The sequence below is a fragment of the Orcinus orca genome, chromosome 13, assembly GCF_937001465.1.
Source record: "Orcinus orca chromosome 13, mOrcOrc1.1, whole genome shotgun sequence".
NCBI classification, from domain to species: Eukaryota; Metazoa; Chordata; class Mammalia; order Artiodactyla; family Delphinidae; genus Orcinus; species Orcinus orca.
Window position 1 is genome coordinate 62,074,976 of NC_064571.1, and position 16,516 is coordinate 62,091,491.

The 16,516-nt window shown below is 39.0% G+C and overlaps 1 protein-coding gene across 3 annotated transcripts in view; it reads left to right on the forward strand.

Moving 5' to 3' along the window:
- The first annotated feature begins 326 nt into the window (after positions 1–326).
- Positions 327–16,516, forward strand: part of PRKD3 (protein kinase D3) — a 77,235-nt gene continuing 61,045 nt past the window's right edge. The window contains exons 1-2 of one of the 3 annotated variants that reach the window (XM_004265049.4): positions 348–487; positions 8,197–9,147. In XM_004265049.4, coding sequence (XP_004265097.1) covers positions 8,860–9,147 — 288 coding nt within the window. In that variant the 5' untranslated portion in view covers positions 348–487; positions 8,197–8,859. Of the gene's footprint in view, positions 488–974; positions 993–8,196; positions 9,148–16,516 lie in introns of those variants that run through there. The other 2 variants (XM_049696436.1, XM_033419270.2) reach the window with 2 other exon arrangements.

The window sequence follows — 16,516 nt, forward strand, 5'->3', positions numbered from 1 at the left end:
CCTAACAACCATCGCCTACATCAGAGCGGGCGACATAAGAGAAAAAGGCAGTTCAGTAGCAATAATGGGTATCAAGTACAGTGCGTACCTGGAGTAAGTGCACGGTCGCGCCCCGCTCCCCAGTGCTCATGGGGACTCCAGGACCTCGGAGGGTGCAGAGCGAGCCTGAGAGCACCAGGAGCTCCTGCTGCCCGCGCGTGGTGTCAAGACAGTGATCAACTTCCCCGCGCTGCTACCACCGTTTCGAGCTCGCGAGGAGACTACAGCTCCCGGCAGGCCCCGCGCCGACCGCGCGCCCCCGCCCCTCGCGCGCCCCTGCCCCCCCGCCCTCGGGCCTCAGGACGGGACGGGGCGGAGGGAGGGACAGAGGAAGGGGCGCCTGCGGCGGGCGGGATCCTGCGAGGCGCGTGAAGCCTCGCTGGCGCCTGGTCCGGGGCCCGGACGCTGGCGGGCGCGGAGTTTCTCACGACCGGCGGAGCCCGCCTCTGTAAGTAGTCGCCTCGGGGAGAGCGGAACAGACACCGAAAAAGTTAGCGCCGCAGCGGCTGCCGCTTTGTTCTCCCGGCACGTCGGGTGAGGCGGCTGCAGCCTCCCCTCCCCCACCCACCCGCACGCGGTGGCGGCGGCGGTGGCGGAGGGACTCGGATCCCGCGCGGGGCTGGGCGGCGGCCGCCGGGGTTGGGCGGGAAATTGGTAGAGCGCGCGGCGGGAGGAGCGGGCGGTGGGCGCCGCTGTGAGCGGGGGCGCCGGCGCTGCAGCCAGATGGGGCCAAGTTCCGGCGTGGGCGCCGACGCCAACTTGGAGTCACGCTCCGCCGGCGACCACCGCGCACGGCCTCTCGGACCCAGTTTCTTACCGGGTGCTCCCAACTAGCTCCCAACGCCAGATTGGCGGCACTCACGCTGACGAATTTTGGATGAGCCTTCCCCTTTTCTTTTCACCACTTTACCTTGTACGCGTCGCAAAGAGTGAGTCGACGGCGCTTAGAGAACGTAAGCCCCCACCCCAATTTCCTGACTCTTTAGTTTTGCAAGTTGCGGCGTAGCTCCGAGTCGGTCTCATCCCCGGGAGGGTTTTCTTAAGACGAAACACTGAGGAGCGCAACTGCGTCTTTGAGCAGTAAAAATAACTCCATACTATTCGATTGCCTGTTGGATATTTTATTTGAAGTCATCGCAGTCAGAAGCATAGGCCTTGCCGTGTGCAGGCACGAGTATAAATCGAGCGACAGCGTGTGTGAGAGCTGCAGACTTTTCCATACACAGATTGATGGCTTGGACGTAACTGTCTCTTCAACCACACCCATCCCCACAGGAAATAAGACTATCGGTGTCGTCTTTGATTAGGGAGGATAAGTTACACCCTGAACTGGTACTTTGTTCGACACAGCCTTAATGAGCTGTAGAGGCAAATGAAACGAAAACTTTTAAAATACCGTAATTTGTACCCTAGAAAACGTTAGCGTGTTACTCTTATACTGTTTCTCCTTTGTACTTAATGCTGCAGTTACTAAAGTTTTAGCGGCTATGATTTTCTTTAGATCAAGCTTACTTAGTAAATTTAAGGCTGTGAGGACACCTCTGGATTTGTGGCTGAAAGCATCCATAAAGTTCCCCGACCGAGATCTAGGCCAGTTTTACTTAATAAAGGAACCCTTTCCTCCTTCCGTGTTAGGATCTGGATTCAGAGCTGGCATGGACATTCAGCCAAAAAAAATGTTACAAGTTTTATTAAAAGTATTTAAAACGTGTCACAGAAGCCTTCATGTTAGGTTTTGCTTCGGTAGGTAATGTAGATGTGGTCGGCCTGATCAGAGGAACTTGAATATTTGACAAGCCAGTTTTCCATCCTCAGTTCTATAATTTGGTGTATAGCTTTTAACTTTTTAGGATGACTCAGATTCAAGAATGTTGACTGGTTTATTATCTTGAAATGAATGTTTTAAGCATCTCAGATCGTAGTGAGTCTTTTAAATACATAAATTTTAGAAGCTTTCAGTTTCATGAGGTGACGTCTTTAAAATAGAAATTTCTCTCTTAGTGGATTGCTTTTAATCTAAAAAATGCCATGGCCCCCCATAAAAGAGCTTAATAAATCAAGTTCTTGGACATTAAATTTTTAAAATTATATAAGAATTGGAAAAATCTTATACAGAAAAAAAGAATGGTCATTTAAATGCATGTTTCTTAAGGGACATTTTGTTCTCATTTTTAAAAGACATTCTAAAGTTGATGAAAATATTACCATATTAGAGTTAATTGCTCATTTTAAAAATAAACTGATTTTACAGAACTTGATATTGGGAAATTATTAGCTAGTACAGTTTTTAATTTGATGTATTAATAATCATGCTTATGATTCATAATCTGTGCAGACAGTACTTTGAGTCTCTGATTATGTAATTCAAATTGAACGTGTGTGTGAGCCTTTTTGGAGCAGTTGTCTCATTAATGAAAAAACTTGAGATAATGTACTTAGGAGATGTTTTAATTTTAATTTCAGTGTAGAAGAAGGTTTTCTCCACTTGTGTGATTAGTTTATAGTGGCTGTATGTAAGAAATTGCTCACTGGCTATGAGTCAGATTTCTCAGATACCACTGGTGCAGAGAGAGGTTATGAAGATACATTAAGCCAAACGTAAATTTGTACAGCATCACCAGACTGGCAGTCCGTAATCTGGTTACTGGATAAACTTTTCAGTGCCTGAGCAGAGAGCAGACTTGGTGTGCTCTCTCTCTGTTCTCTCTGACATTGGAAAAGACTGAGATTCAAATACCTCTGGTCTAGATGAGCTGAATTTTACCAGCAACAATTTAGTTGAATACTGAGCTTTTAGGAGGAAAAGTATTTATATTAATCTAAGGTAATAGTTACATTTTTGAAAATATATAAGTAGATGTAGGAAATTGCTAGAAACTATGATTTTAAAAACCATGAACAAAGTTACTTGGATTTTTCATACAATATAAAAGCAACATCAGGATTAAGCAAAGTCAGGCCTGTATCAAGGTAGAATATGGATAATGACTTCAGGACTCTGGTCAGTATTGCATTGAAAAAGGCCATATGCTTTTTGTACATACTAAAAGAATACAGTACATATCAACAGGAGAAAAAAGACCCTGCATTCATTAGCATTCCTAGCACACAAAACTTAATCGAACCAGGAAAACTGTTACTGGTAGGGAGTCATGGTAAATATTATGCTATTCTGAATAGGAAAAGTGTTTTACCTCTTAACTTTTGCCTTTACTGAGTACAAAAAGGACACTGGCTACACTAAATGATGAGCTTCGTTTTGAAGTATTTACTAGCTGGATTTGTTTTGTCTTCCGGAATCCTCTTTGCTTCTCTCTCTGCTTCCCTGACTCCTACTTATCCTTTGGTTTTAGCTTCCTTAAAGGTGCCTTGCCTGTGAACCTCAGTTGAAATTAGTTCCTCTCAGTATACTCTGTCATATCACTTTTCATGATTTGTAATTGCCTTGCTATTAATGTGAATATTTGTTTAATGTGTGTGTCCTATATCACACTCTAAGCTCCGGAGAGAGCAATAGCCATGTCTGTTTTGGTCACTGCTGTACAACCCGAGTCTCCCATAACAGTCTAGCAGATAATAGGCACTCAATAAATATTTGTTGAATGACAATGCTGCTGTTAGAGCTTCTTATAATTAGAGGCTTTGCTAAGAAATGAGATAATGTATATGTAGGGCTAGTTGAGGGAGAGGGAGAGAAAGGGTAGATCAACTTGTGATGTTACTGTGAAGTAACCCTCTGTTAAGTCACCTAACCTCCAGAGCCTTTATTTTTACCTTGTCTGTAATAATAGGGCAGGTTGGGCTCAAGATTCCTTTAAAATGCCATCTTTTGATTCCATTCAGCAATAGTGACAATTTCATTTGAATGAAATATGTGACAGATAATTCCCCCAAAGAATATTTGAGATGTTGCAAATAAACATATTAGAAATGCTTGCCAACTCACAGCTATTAGCAACAAACATATCTAATTGATTTATGAATTAGTATGTGTACTGTTGTCTCAGATTTCTGATTGAAGCATAAAGACAAAATTAGAGTTGTTAGATTTTTTTTTTGATATTTAGTCTTAATATTTTGCACCCTACATCTTGTTGCATCTTACAGATCAAATCAAGGTTCCGTAAAGCAAAACAAGGAGAGGGAAAACAGATGGGGTGAGTGGGCAGAAGCTAATATGACAGCTCACTTAGTTTCTTCTATTTGTGTTCATGCTGAAACTGTAAAAAATATTTTTATGCAAAAGTATAACATAGTTTGTTAATAGTTATCGATCATTTTGATACTTGATTATAATCATAAGACAGTTACTGTTATTTGGCTAATATTAGCAGGTATTATAAAATGGAAATTTAGTGGGAAGATATCTGTCACAAATAAATTATTATTCTTGAACACAGCAGTGTCTTGTATTTTGAAGTATTTAACCTGCATACAGTATTATTCATAGATATTTGACTCACCTTTTTATGACAGTTGTTCAGCTTTTTGAAACTTCTCAAGTCAGGTATTTTAAGGACCTCGTTACCTCATGAGAAAACCTGTTGTAGATTGTTGTTAGATTGTTGGTAATGAAGTGAAGTAGTATAAAGAACATGGGCTTTGGAGTCAGGGAAACTTTGGTGTGAATCCCAGTTCCATCACTTATTAGCTGTGTAGTCGTGGATAGGCAACAATTCTGAAACTCTGGTTCCTTTTCTGTAAAGCAGTTAAACAAATTTCCTAGTGTCATAGCAAGGATTTAATGAAGTATGATATCTCAATTTCAGTGTTTAGTATGAAGTAGGAGCTTAATTGTTAATTCTTTCACCTAATTACTGTGAAAATTGCTAAAACTTAGCACTTAGGATAAGCCAGGTACTACTGTAGATATTGTACATGCAGTAGCGCAGTCCTCATATAGCTGTTATCTTCATTTTACCTCTACCCTCTATCTACCCTCTACAATGATACTGAATAAAACCATTTTACCTCTACCCTCTATCTACCCTCTACAATGATACTGAATAAAACCAATGATACTGAATAAAACTGTTAATTTCCTAATCTTATGTTTGCACTGTGTCCACCCAGTAACACAACTTCCTGGGTGTGTGGTGTGAGTAGGGATAACACTTCATAAATGAATACATTGTTATCAATAGCAAAAAATAAATAAATCATCCATATAAAAATGGGGAGAAAAACCAATTATTCTCTTAACACCTTTTCAAATATTTGAAGACCATTATTGTGCTTGGTTGTGTTAAGCATAATTTGTCACATGACATTGTTTTCAGCTTTATCTAGATATGTACTCTTTATTATTTTTTTACATCAATATAGCTCTTAAAAGTGTGGACTGTAAAAATGAATACAGTGGTAACGTAAGCTGACTAGCAACCAGTATGCTGATTGATGCTGATGTGTTCTCAGTGTCCTGGGGGTTTATGTTTACATTAGTTCTTTTAGTCACCCATTATATTAGCAGCCATTATTAAACTCTTGGTTGATAACACCTCTAGTGAACAGGTTCTAAGTCAGCATTTCTCCATTTCTATATTGCACATTTAACTTTTTGAACTAAATGTAAAGCTTTACTCTCATCATTGTTATAGTTCACTTGAATTTTAGTTTATTTCTCCCAGATTGTACACTCTGAGGATTTTATAAGCATGTCTTCCATGTCTTTATTATCTTATAAATAATCAAAAACAATATAGGGCCAAGGGCAGCGTTCCAATGCACTCCCCTAAAGACTTCTCTAAGTTGATACAGAGCAGCAAACTTAACCAACTACACTAACATCTAACTCATACTCAAACAACGTATTTACAAAAATAGCATGGAATATCATCTTGAGAATTGTTTTGGCCAGAATACACTAATTTTTTTTCTGGCTTTGCTAATTGTGTGATCTCGGGCAAGTACTTTAAGCCAGTTTTCTCAACTATAAAATGGGTTGTTTTGAGGATTAAGTGAGGAAACACATATGGAATGCTTAGAACGGTGTCTGGCAGATAGAGCTCAATTACTGTGAGTTATTATTTCCTCCATCTAAAAAGGCCAATAACCCCTTTTTTAAAAGGTGTAAATGTAGCTGATTTGGCATTCTGTTTGAATTCATGCTGACTTCTAGTGATCATTATATTCTAAGTATTGGAAAACCATTTGCTTTCATAATCTATTCTCAGATTTGACTAAGGGTTAACATTAAGTTTATATGTCTGCAGTTTCTGAAATCACTTCCCCACTCCTCCAGCCCACAAAACTTGAAGCCGTTCTGACCCATCTCCAGCCCATGACTGTTTCTCTCTTTCTGAGCTCTTTCTCCAAGATGATAGGAGTCAGCTTTGTAATTGCACTGACTAATTGCTTTAGCAATATGGAGTGCATTGCATCTGAACCCGAAGACTTGCACTTCCATAAAGATGTGTTAGTCCCTCGTATTCACGAGGCTCAGGTTTCAGTTCTCAATACTCTGCTACAACTTTAGTTTAAAAACTCAGAGAAAGTAAGCAAAAGACAAGTTGAGCAATTGTGCCTTCTCAATGTGCTCTCTCAACCTTAACATCCTCTCTGAGCGGTGATTCTCTCAGTTCCTTGTTCTTTCAGAAATGGTATGTGATTGTGGAGACAGCACTTGGTAGGAAAGTATGAAACTTGGGTCCTGATTCCCACTCCACCTCTTCATGGCCATTTGATGCTGGGCAAGTTACTTTATCTGCTTTTGCTTCCGTTAACTCATCTGCAAAAATAATAAATAATATTTGCCTTGTCAAATTCCAAAGAGATATCATGAGATAAAGCATATAAAACATTTACAAGATGTTAAGTGCTGTACAATATAAAATGGGTTAAAATTACTTATCTGAATGTAGTTCTAAAAGCTGTTATCTTTAAGCAGTTTTTTTCTAAGCCATACTTTTTCTTGAACTTGCTCATTCCTAATACTATATCTGTATGTTTTTGCTCTTCTGTTATGTTCATCCTCGTTTATTTAGCCCCATTAACTACTTTCCAGAGTCATTCTGCAACCACATTGGATGCTTCACTCTTTTTCATCATTAGACTTTACAGGTATATGGATGGAATTTAAATTGAAAGATCCTTCTCTTGTGAGCCATTTCACTTAGCCATGGGGTCGTACTTTTAGTTTTTGAACTGTCCTTATGTAAAACTGTGATACATATGTAACTGTGCTTAGTGTTCTCTTTTTCACTTTTAGAAATTTTTTATGACAAGATCGCTTTTTCCTATGTTCCTGTCTTAAGTATGTCTTTTATACTTCTTTGTGTGTCATATAACTGTGTTTAGTATATGCTTCCTTAGTTTTATGAAAGAAATCTGCTTAGATTTAAACTTTTAATATAAAAAAGAATACTCTTGTCTATGTTAGGGCAGTATTATACATCTTTTGTATGGCCAAGTGGTACTTTATTTCTATGACGATGTCAGTTTTACTTTTCTTTTTTGTCCCTTCTGTTTTTGTCATAACTCAGTTGTGTATTTGTGGAATAAAAGTGTTTGACCTTCAAGTTTTAGGTATTAGTGAGGAATAGCAGGGTTTTGTTTTTTGCTCTTTTTTTTTTTTTATCAGGAGGCCCTCCCTGAAATCATGGGTTCTGATAACTAGACCAAAAAAAAAAAGGCTACCCATTAGGATTTATTGGTGAATTATAAACATACAGCCAAAACATCATTTTAAAAAAGCACAAGGATTCTTTTTTTTAATTAATTAATAAATTTTATTTATTTTGGCTGTGTTGGGTCTTCATTGTTGCACCCGAGCTTTCTCTAGTTGCGGTGAGCAGGGGCTGCTCTTCGTTGCAGTTGTGCAGGCTTCTTGTTGCAGTGGCTTCTCTTTTTGCGGAGCGTGGCCTCTAGGTGCGCAGGCTTCAGTAGTTGAGGCTCACGGGCTTCAGTAGTTGTGACACGTGGGCTCAGTAGTTGTGGCTCCCGGGCTCTAGAGCGCAGGCTCAGTAGTTGTGGCGCACGGGCTTAGTTGCTCTGCAGCATGTGGGATCTTCCTGGACCAGAGCTCAAACCCATGTCCCCTGCATTGGCAGGCAGATTCTTAACCACTGGACCACCAGGGAAGCCCCAAGCATTCTTGCATTTTTAAAATAATGTTAAGTGAGTATAAAATATTAAAAGGTTCTAAAAAATTTCTTCCAGGCTACCTACATTTCAGAAAGCATCAACTTTTCTCCATGGGCCCATTCACCAAGTGGAATATGCCTGTACTATTTTAAAAAGCCTTTGTGCTTAATCCTGGAAAAATTTGCTCCTCCAAAATGAAAATGAGGACATTTGAGAAGGTGATTTAAGGTGTGGACATTTGAGAAAGTGTCCCATTAGATCAAGGAACCAAAGGATAAGTACTGAATAGACTAATCCTGAACACTTTATTTTTTAAACTAGGATTTTATTTTGACAGAAAAACAACTTTTATTCATTATGTATTTTCTGAAATTAAAAGAGAGACAAGAATAGACTTAAAAGAAAATAGATGAAGATGTTTAGTAAATAAACAATGTCAACTCTCTTCTGATGAGGATAATTCAGTGATGTTAAATCCTTTCCAAAACCCTGGTTGTGGTCCTAAAGACAAGACTCTTCTTTGATGGGACTGATATTAAGGGAAGTGGGACCTTTTGTATATTCAACTCACAGTTGTAGAACTTGCCATCATCAGCATGAGTGGCTTAAAAGAGGAAATAAAGAAGCTTTCAACTAAATCTGAAAGTACAGTCATTTTTTTACCACTGTGATTTTAAGGCCTCTTCATAACCATTGAAAAAGAATTGACAACTGTTTTAAAAGATTAAAGAAAGGCAGATGTCTGCAAACAATTCTCCTCCATCATCCCAGAAGTCTGTAATACCTGCAACTCTTCCTGCTGTGCTTCCAGCTCCTTCTCCGTGTTCAAGTCCTAAAACAGGGCTCTCTGCGCGACTCTCTAATGGAAGCTTCAGTGCACCATCACTCACCAACTCCAGAGGCTCAGTGCATACAATCTCATTTCTACTGCAAATTGGCCTTACACGGGAGAGTATTACCATCGAAGCCCAGGAACTATCTTTATCTGCTGTCAAGGATCTTGTGTGCTCCATTGTTTATCAAAAGGTACTGTGCATGCTATTTATGTCAGTAGTTTTTCTAAGTAATATTGTTTCTACTGCTTTTCTATAAATTATACATGCAACAGTGAGTTAACACATATGGATCAATCAGTTGTTTATATCTTAATTCTGAGCATTGGGAGAGAGTCCTGATAGACTAAAAGCCTAAAGTCTGAAATTTCAGAGTCTAACAGCTGGAGCCTATATCCAGGCTTTAAAATACTGCTTATTCAATTCATCTCTTTAAGAGCAGGAAAATCAGTGTAAAATCAAGAGGGCTTAAGCAGTCTCACTTGTTTTCAGAGAAAACAGTCAGGAGGTAGAAGGCACAAGGCATCAAGGGGGCTTACCAAAAGGATGAGACACAGCTGCTGCTGAGTCCAGGTCCATACCTCGTTCTTCCTAGGTCCCCTGTATGCTGCCCTTTTGTCCCCTTTAGATCCTGATTTCACCTAAACTGCCAGAGGACCACACTCTCTCTGTCTCTTAAAAATGAGGTAAATGAGCTGTAATATATATCAGAATAGAAGAAAAATTTTAAATTTAAAATCACCCTCAAATTTTAAATTGAGGGTGATTTTATTTTGCTTCCAATTAACTCACCCCCTGCCCTGTACCATACCATTTTTTAAGGAATCTTAGCTAAATTTCTTTAATAATCTTGATTTGATGCATGAGCTGGTATGTTCTATGTTTTATCATAAAACTGTATATAAGTAGTATGAATTGGTTACATTTTCTTTTTAATGGACCAAGCCTATGTTTCAAACAACTTAGTATACTTTATGTTTTAAAAATCCTATCAGTAAGATTAATGTGTTTGGATAATGCTCCTCGTCTTACTGTTTTTGTTTCAGTTACTTATGCTTTACATGGTTTGTCATTATCTTCTGATGTAGAAGTAATTAACAGTCAAAAAAATGTTATGTGGTTTGTGAAAATGACCCTTGTCTCCTGTGTGTTAACAGTGACTTATCTATTTAAATGTGGCCAAAAGTAATTTTAGGTATTCTTTTGTAGATCTGTAGAACCATCTTTGTGTCTTTAAGTATCTTTGCTTTTAATTTCCCTTTCATCAGATGGTAACAGATGTTTTAATAAATATTTTTGCAACTAGGTTTTTAATTTAATGGTAAGAGTTTAACTTAAATACAATTTGTAACTTTATTGTCTCTCTTTTTTTGAGCCCATAGAAAATCATAACTCATGTTTTGGTAGAGTCTATATTATTCAGTTTTCAACCTTTGGAAATTTGACTTAGTTCTTATATTTATACAGAGGCATACTGATTTTCTACAGGATCACTTTAGAATGAATGTTACTTCCTCATTAATATAGATGTGAGAAGTGGGTCAGATGGGTCAAGTTCTTGGGAAGCTAGGTTAAAAATCATAATCTATGAAAAATTCTAGTGAAGCCAAGGAAATAAGATATGGCTCAAGAAAAGATAATTCAGTGTGAACTTTATGCAAATATAAAATAGAATTATTGATTATGGAGATAGCCAGCATAAAATGAATATCATGGTGAACTGAATTTGAATCAATATTGTAGTGATATGGGGATGTGCTTGGCAAAAATATAAAACATGTATGTGACATAATCTTATTACACACTCCTTTTGACATGTGCTAGAATCCTAACTGTTGTTTAAGTGTAGTGAAAAAGAGTATTGAGCTTGTAACTAGGTCAGCTGTATTGTTTTTTGTTTGTTTTTCGCCATCCCATACAGCTTGCGGGATCTTAGTTCGCCAACTAGGGATTGAACCCAGGCCCTCAGCAGTGAGAGCACAGAGTCCTAACCACTGGACCGCCAGGGAATGCCCAGCTCTGTTGTTTATTAACTGCATACCTTTGTGTGATTTGACTTCTCTGTATTACATTTCCACATCTATCAAATGATTGAGTTGGGATGATTTTTTTTTTTAAATAAATTTATTTATTTTATTTTATTTTCGTTTTTGGCTGTGTTGGGTCTTTGTCACTGCACGCGGGCTTTCTCTAGTTGCGGCGAGCGGGGGCTACTCTTTCTTGCGGAGCACGGGCTTCAGTAGTTGTGGCACGCAGGCTCAGTAGTTGTGGCTCGCAGTCTCTAGAGCACAGGCTCAGTAGTTGTGGCGCACGGGCTTAGTTGCTCTACGGCATGTGGGATCTTCCTGGACCAGGGCTCGAACCCGTGTCCCTTGCATTGGCAGGCAGATTCTTAACCACTGCTCCACCAGGGAAGCCTGAGTTGGGATGATTTCTAGTGTGTAATTCCAGCTGTGAAATTCTGAATCATTTAACCTAAAGTTAAGTCTTCACTCTAGAGACAGATAAAGGAGAAAGGAATTTCAAGGAATGATCTACTCAGGTCCTAACTGGAAAGAAATGTTAAGGGAACCAACTCAGATTCTGGGGTTTGATAGAGAGGTTTCATGGATCCCTAACTCACCTGGGAGATGGAAAAACCATGTCAGAAATTCTTTTCTTTTTACATTCTCTCTTAGATTCTCGCTTGCTAATCACTTACTTCCATTACCTACACATGCATAGCTCCAGGTTAACTCCCAGGACTCTGATGGGCACACCTGCTTTTCTTATTTCTGTTCTTAGTAAATACATTGATTGAACCTTTTAAAGGTAGAGCACTGGTTAAATTTTAAGAAGTAGATTAACCAAATGTCCCTTCCCTCAAAAAGCTTATAGTCTGGTAAGGGAAACATTTACCAGAATAAAATATGAGAAGTAGAAAGTGAAGTTAAAATAAAAAGTGCTCTTCTCAGGTTGATAAAAGATATGAAAGACTTCATATGAAATGTAACATTTCATCTGATACTTAAAGAATGAGTAAGATTTCAGTGATATGGGAGGTAAGGAGTACATACCAAGGCAAAAAAATCAGGATGAGCAAAGATATGGGAGGGGAAAGGAGGAAGATTATAATTGACAACATTTATTGAGTAGCTACTGTATGTCAGGAGCTTCGCACACCCTTTCTGCTTAATACTTGCAACAAGTTTTGGTGCATCTCACATAGTTAATGTGAGTTTTTTTTTTTCTTGTGATGAGAATTTGTAAGATCTGTTCTCTTAAAAACTTTCAGATATAAAGTATTGTTAACTGTAGTCACCATGCTGTACATTACATTGCCTGAACTTACTTATTTTATAACTAGAAGTTAGTACCCTTTGACCACTTTCACCCATTTCCCCACCTTCTACCCTTTGTCTCTAGTAATCACCAGCTCTGGTTTTTCCAGATTCCACATATAAGTGAAATCATACAATATTTATTTTTCTCTGCTTGACTTATCTTACTTATTAGCATAATGCCCTCAAGGTCCATCCACGTTGTTGCAAATGATAGGATTTCCTTCCTTTTAAGATTGAATAGTGTGTGTGTGTGTGTGTGTGTGTGTGTGTGTGTGTGTGTGTGTATCACATTTTCTTTATCCATCTGTCGATGGACACACAGGTTGTTTCCACATCTTGGCTATTGTAAATAATGATGCAATAACATGAGGGTGCAGATTTCACTCAAGATAGTGATTTCATATCCTTTGACTGTATACCCAAAAGTGGAATTGCTGGATCACATGGTAGTTCGGTTTTTAATTTTTTGAGGAACCTCCATGCTGTTCCATAGTGCCTGCACCAATTTACATTCCCATTAACAGTGCCCCAGGGTTCCCATTTCTCCACATCCTTGTCAACATATGTTATTATCCTTTTGACAGTAGCCATTCTAACGGGTGTGATGTGATACCTCATTGTGGTTTTGATTTGCATTTCCCTGATGATTATTGATGGAAAACTTTTTCATGTACCTGTTGGCCATTTGTATGTCTATTTTGGAAAAATGTTTATTAAGTTCCTCTGCCCAGTTTTAAAAAAAATAAATTTATTTTATTTATTTTATTTTTGGCTACATTGAGTTTTCGTTGCTGCGCGTGGGCTTTTCTCTGGTTGTGGCGAGTGGGGGCTACTCTGTTGCAGTGTGCGGGCTTCTCGTGGTGGCTTCTCTTCTTGCAGACCACGGGCTCTAGGTGTGCAGGCTTCAGTAGTTGTGGCACACGGGCTCAGTAGTTGTGGTGCACGGACTTAGTTGCTCTGCGGCATGTGGGATTTTCCCAGACCAGGGCTCGAACCCGTGTCCCCTGCATTGGCAGGCAGATTCTTAACCACTGCACCACCAGGGAAGCCCTCCTCTGCCCATTTTTTAATCTAATTGATAGGTGGTTTTTTTTTTTGTTTTGTGTTGTTTTCTTTTGATATTGAGTTATATGAGTTCTTTATATATTTTGGATATTAACACTTTATCAGATATAAGATTTGAAGATATTTTCTCCAATTCCATAGGTTTCCTTTTAAATTTTTTTTTTTTTTTTTTGGCGGTACACGGACCTCTCCCTGTTGTGGCCTCTCCCGTTGCGGAGCACAGGCTCTGGACACGCAGGCTCAGCGGCCATGGCTCACGGGCCCAGCCGTTCCGCGGCATATGGGATCTTCCCGGGCTGGGGCACGAACCTGTGTCCCCTGCATCAGCAGGCGGACTCTCAACCACTGCGCCACCAGGGAAGCCCTTCCTTTTCATTTTTTAATGGTTTCCTTTGCTATAGAGAAGCTTTTAGTTTGATTTAGTCATACTTGTTTATTTTTGCTTTTGTTGCCTTTGCTGTTTATGTCAAATCCAAAAAATCATTGCTGGGTTCGATGTCAAGGAGCTTACCCTCTTATGTTTTCTTCTAGGAGTTTTATGGTTTCAGATCTTATGTTCAAGTCTGTAGTCCATTTTCAGTTGATTTTTGTGTACAGTGTAAGACTGGGCTTCAGTTTCATTCTTCTGCATGTGGCTCTTCAGTTTTCCCAGCACCATTTATTGAAGAGACTGTCCTTTCCCATTGTATATTCTTGGCTCCTTTGTTGTAAATAAATATGTACGCATGGGTTTATTTCTGGGCTCTGTTCTGTTTCATTGATTTAATGTGTCCATTTTTATGCCAATACCATATTGGTTTGATTACTGTGACTTTGAAGTGTAGTTTGAAATCAGAGGCATGATGCCTCCAGCTTTGTTCTTCTTAAGACTGTTTTGGCTATTTGGGGTCTTCTGTGGTTTCATACAAATTTTAAGATTGCTTTTTCTATTTTTGTGAAAAATAATCATTGGAATTTTGATAGGAATTGCATTGAATCAGTAGATCATTTTGGGTAGTATGGACATCTTAATATTCTTTCAGTTTGTGAACATAGAATATCTATTTATTTGCGTCTTCTACAATTTCTTTCATCAATGTCTTACAGTTCCCAGTGTATAGGTCTTTCACCTCCTTGGTTAAATTTATTTGTAGGTATTTTATTCTTTTTGATACACCTGCACATGAGTTTGTTTCTTTTTTTTTTCTGACTGCGTCAGGTCTTAGTTGAGGCATGTGGGATCTTTGTTGAGGCATGCGGGATCTTTGTTGAGGCATGCGGGATCTTTCGTTGCTGTGTGGGGGCTTCTCTCTAGTTGTGGCATGCAAGCTTCTCTCTACTTGTGGCATGCGGGTTTTTCTCTCTCTAGTGGTGGTGCGCAGACTTCTCTCTAGTTGTGGCGTGCGGGCTTCTCTCTAGTTGTGGCGTGTGGGTTTTTCTCTCTCTAGTTGTGGTGCGCAGACTTCTCTCTAGTTGTGGTGTGCGGGCTTCTCTATAGTTGTGGGGTGTGGGTTTTTCTCTCTCTAGTTGTGGTGCACGGGCTCCAGGGTGCATGGGCTCAGTAGTTTGCGGCATGCAGGCTCTCTCGTTGAGGCGCATGAGCTCAGTAGTTGTGGTGCACAGGCTTAGTTGCATGTGGGCTCTTAACTCCCCGACCAGGGATGGAACCTGCATCCCCTGCATTGGAAGGCGGATTCTTTACCGCTGGACCACCAGGGAAGTCCTGAGATTGCTTCTAATTTCTCTTTCCAGTAGTATGTTATTAGTATATAGAAATGCAATTGATTTTTGTATATTGACTTTGTATCCTGTAACTTTACTGAATTTTTAAATTAATTTTAACAGTTTTTTTGGTGGAGTCTTTAAGTTTTTCTATATATAGTGTCACGTCTTCTGCAAATATACAGTTTTGCTTCTTCCTTTCTGATTTGTGTGTCTTTTATGTCTTTCGCTTGTCTAACTGCTCTGACTAGGACTTCCAGTACTATGCTGAATAAAGATGGTGAGAGTGGACATCCTGTCTTGTTCCTGATCTTAAAGGAAAAGTTTTCAGCTTTTCACCATTGAGTATGATGTTAGCTGTGGGCTTGTTAATATATGGTCTTTATTATTTTGAAGTACGTCCCTTCTCCACTCACTTTGTTGAGAGTTTTTGTCATGATGGATGTTGAATTTGGTTAAATGCTCTTTCTGCAACTATTGAGATGATTATGATTTTTATCCTTCATATTGTTAATGTAGTGTGTCACGTTTATTGATTTGTGTGCGTTGAAACATCCTTTCATCCCTGGAATAAATGCCACTTGATGATGTGTGCGATCCTTTTAATGAATTCAGTTGGTTAACATTTTGTTGAGGATATTTATGTATATGTTCATCAGGGATATTAGGCTGTAATTTTCTTGTAGTGTCCTCGTCTGGCTTTATTATCAGGGTAATGTGGGTCTTGTAAAATGAGTTTGGAAGTGTTCCTTTTACTTCTATTTTTTGGAAGAATTTAAGAAGGATTGGTATTCTTATTTAAATATTTGGTAGAATTTACCAGTAAAGCCCTCTGGTTCTGAGCTTTTGTTTGTTGAGAGGTTTCTGATTACTGATTCAGCCTCCTTACTATTAATTGATCTATTCAGATTTTCTATTCCTTCATGATTCAGGATTGGTAGGTTGCATGTTTCTAGGAATTTATCTACTTCCTCTAAGTGTCCAGTTCGTTGGTGTGTAATTGTTCATAGTAGCCTCTTATGATCCTTTGTATTTATGTGTATCAGTTGTAATGTCTTCTCTTTCATTTGTAATTTTGTTTATATGAGTCTTCTTTTTTTCTTGTTAAGTCTGTATAAAGGCTTGTTGATTTTGTTTATCTTTTTTAAAAACCAGCTCTTAGTTTCATTGATCTTTTCTGTTGTGTTTTTAGTCTCTATTTCATTTATTTCCACTGTGATCTTTGTTATTTCCTTCCTTCTACTACTTCTTGTTCTTCTTTTTCTAGTTTCTTGAGGTATAAAGTTAGGTTGTTTATTTGAGATCTTTCTGTTTTCTTTTTATTCTTTTTATTTTTATTTTTGGCTGCATTGGGTCTTCGTTGCTGTGCATGGGCTTTCTCTAGTTGTGGTGAGCGGGGGCTGTTCTTCATTGCACTGCATGGGCTTCTCATTGAGGTGGCTTCTCTTGTTGAGGAGCATGGGCTCTAGGCAC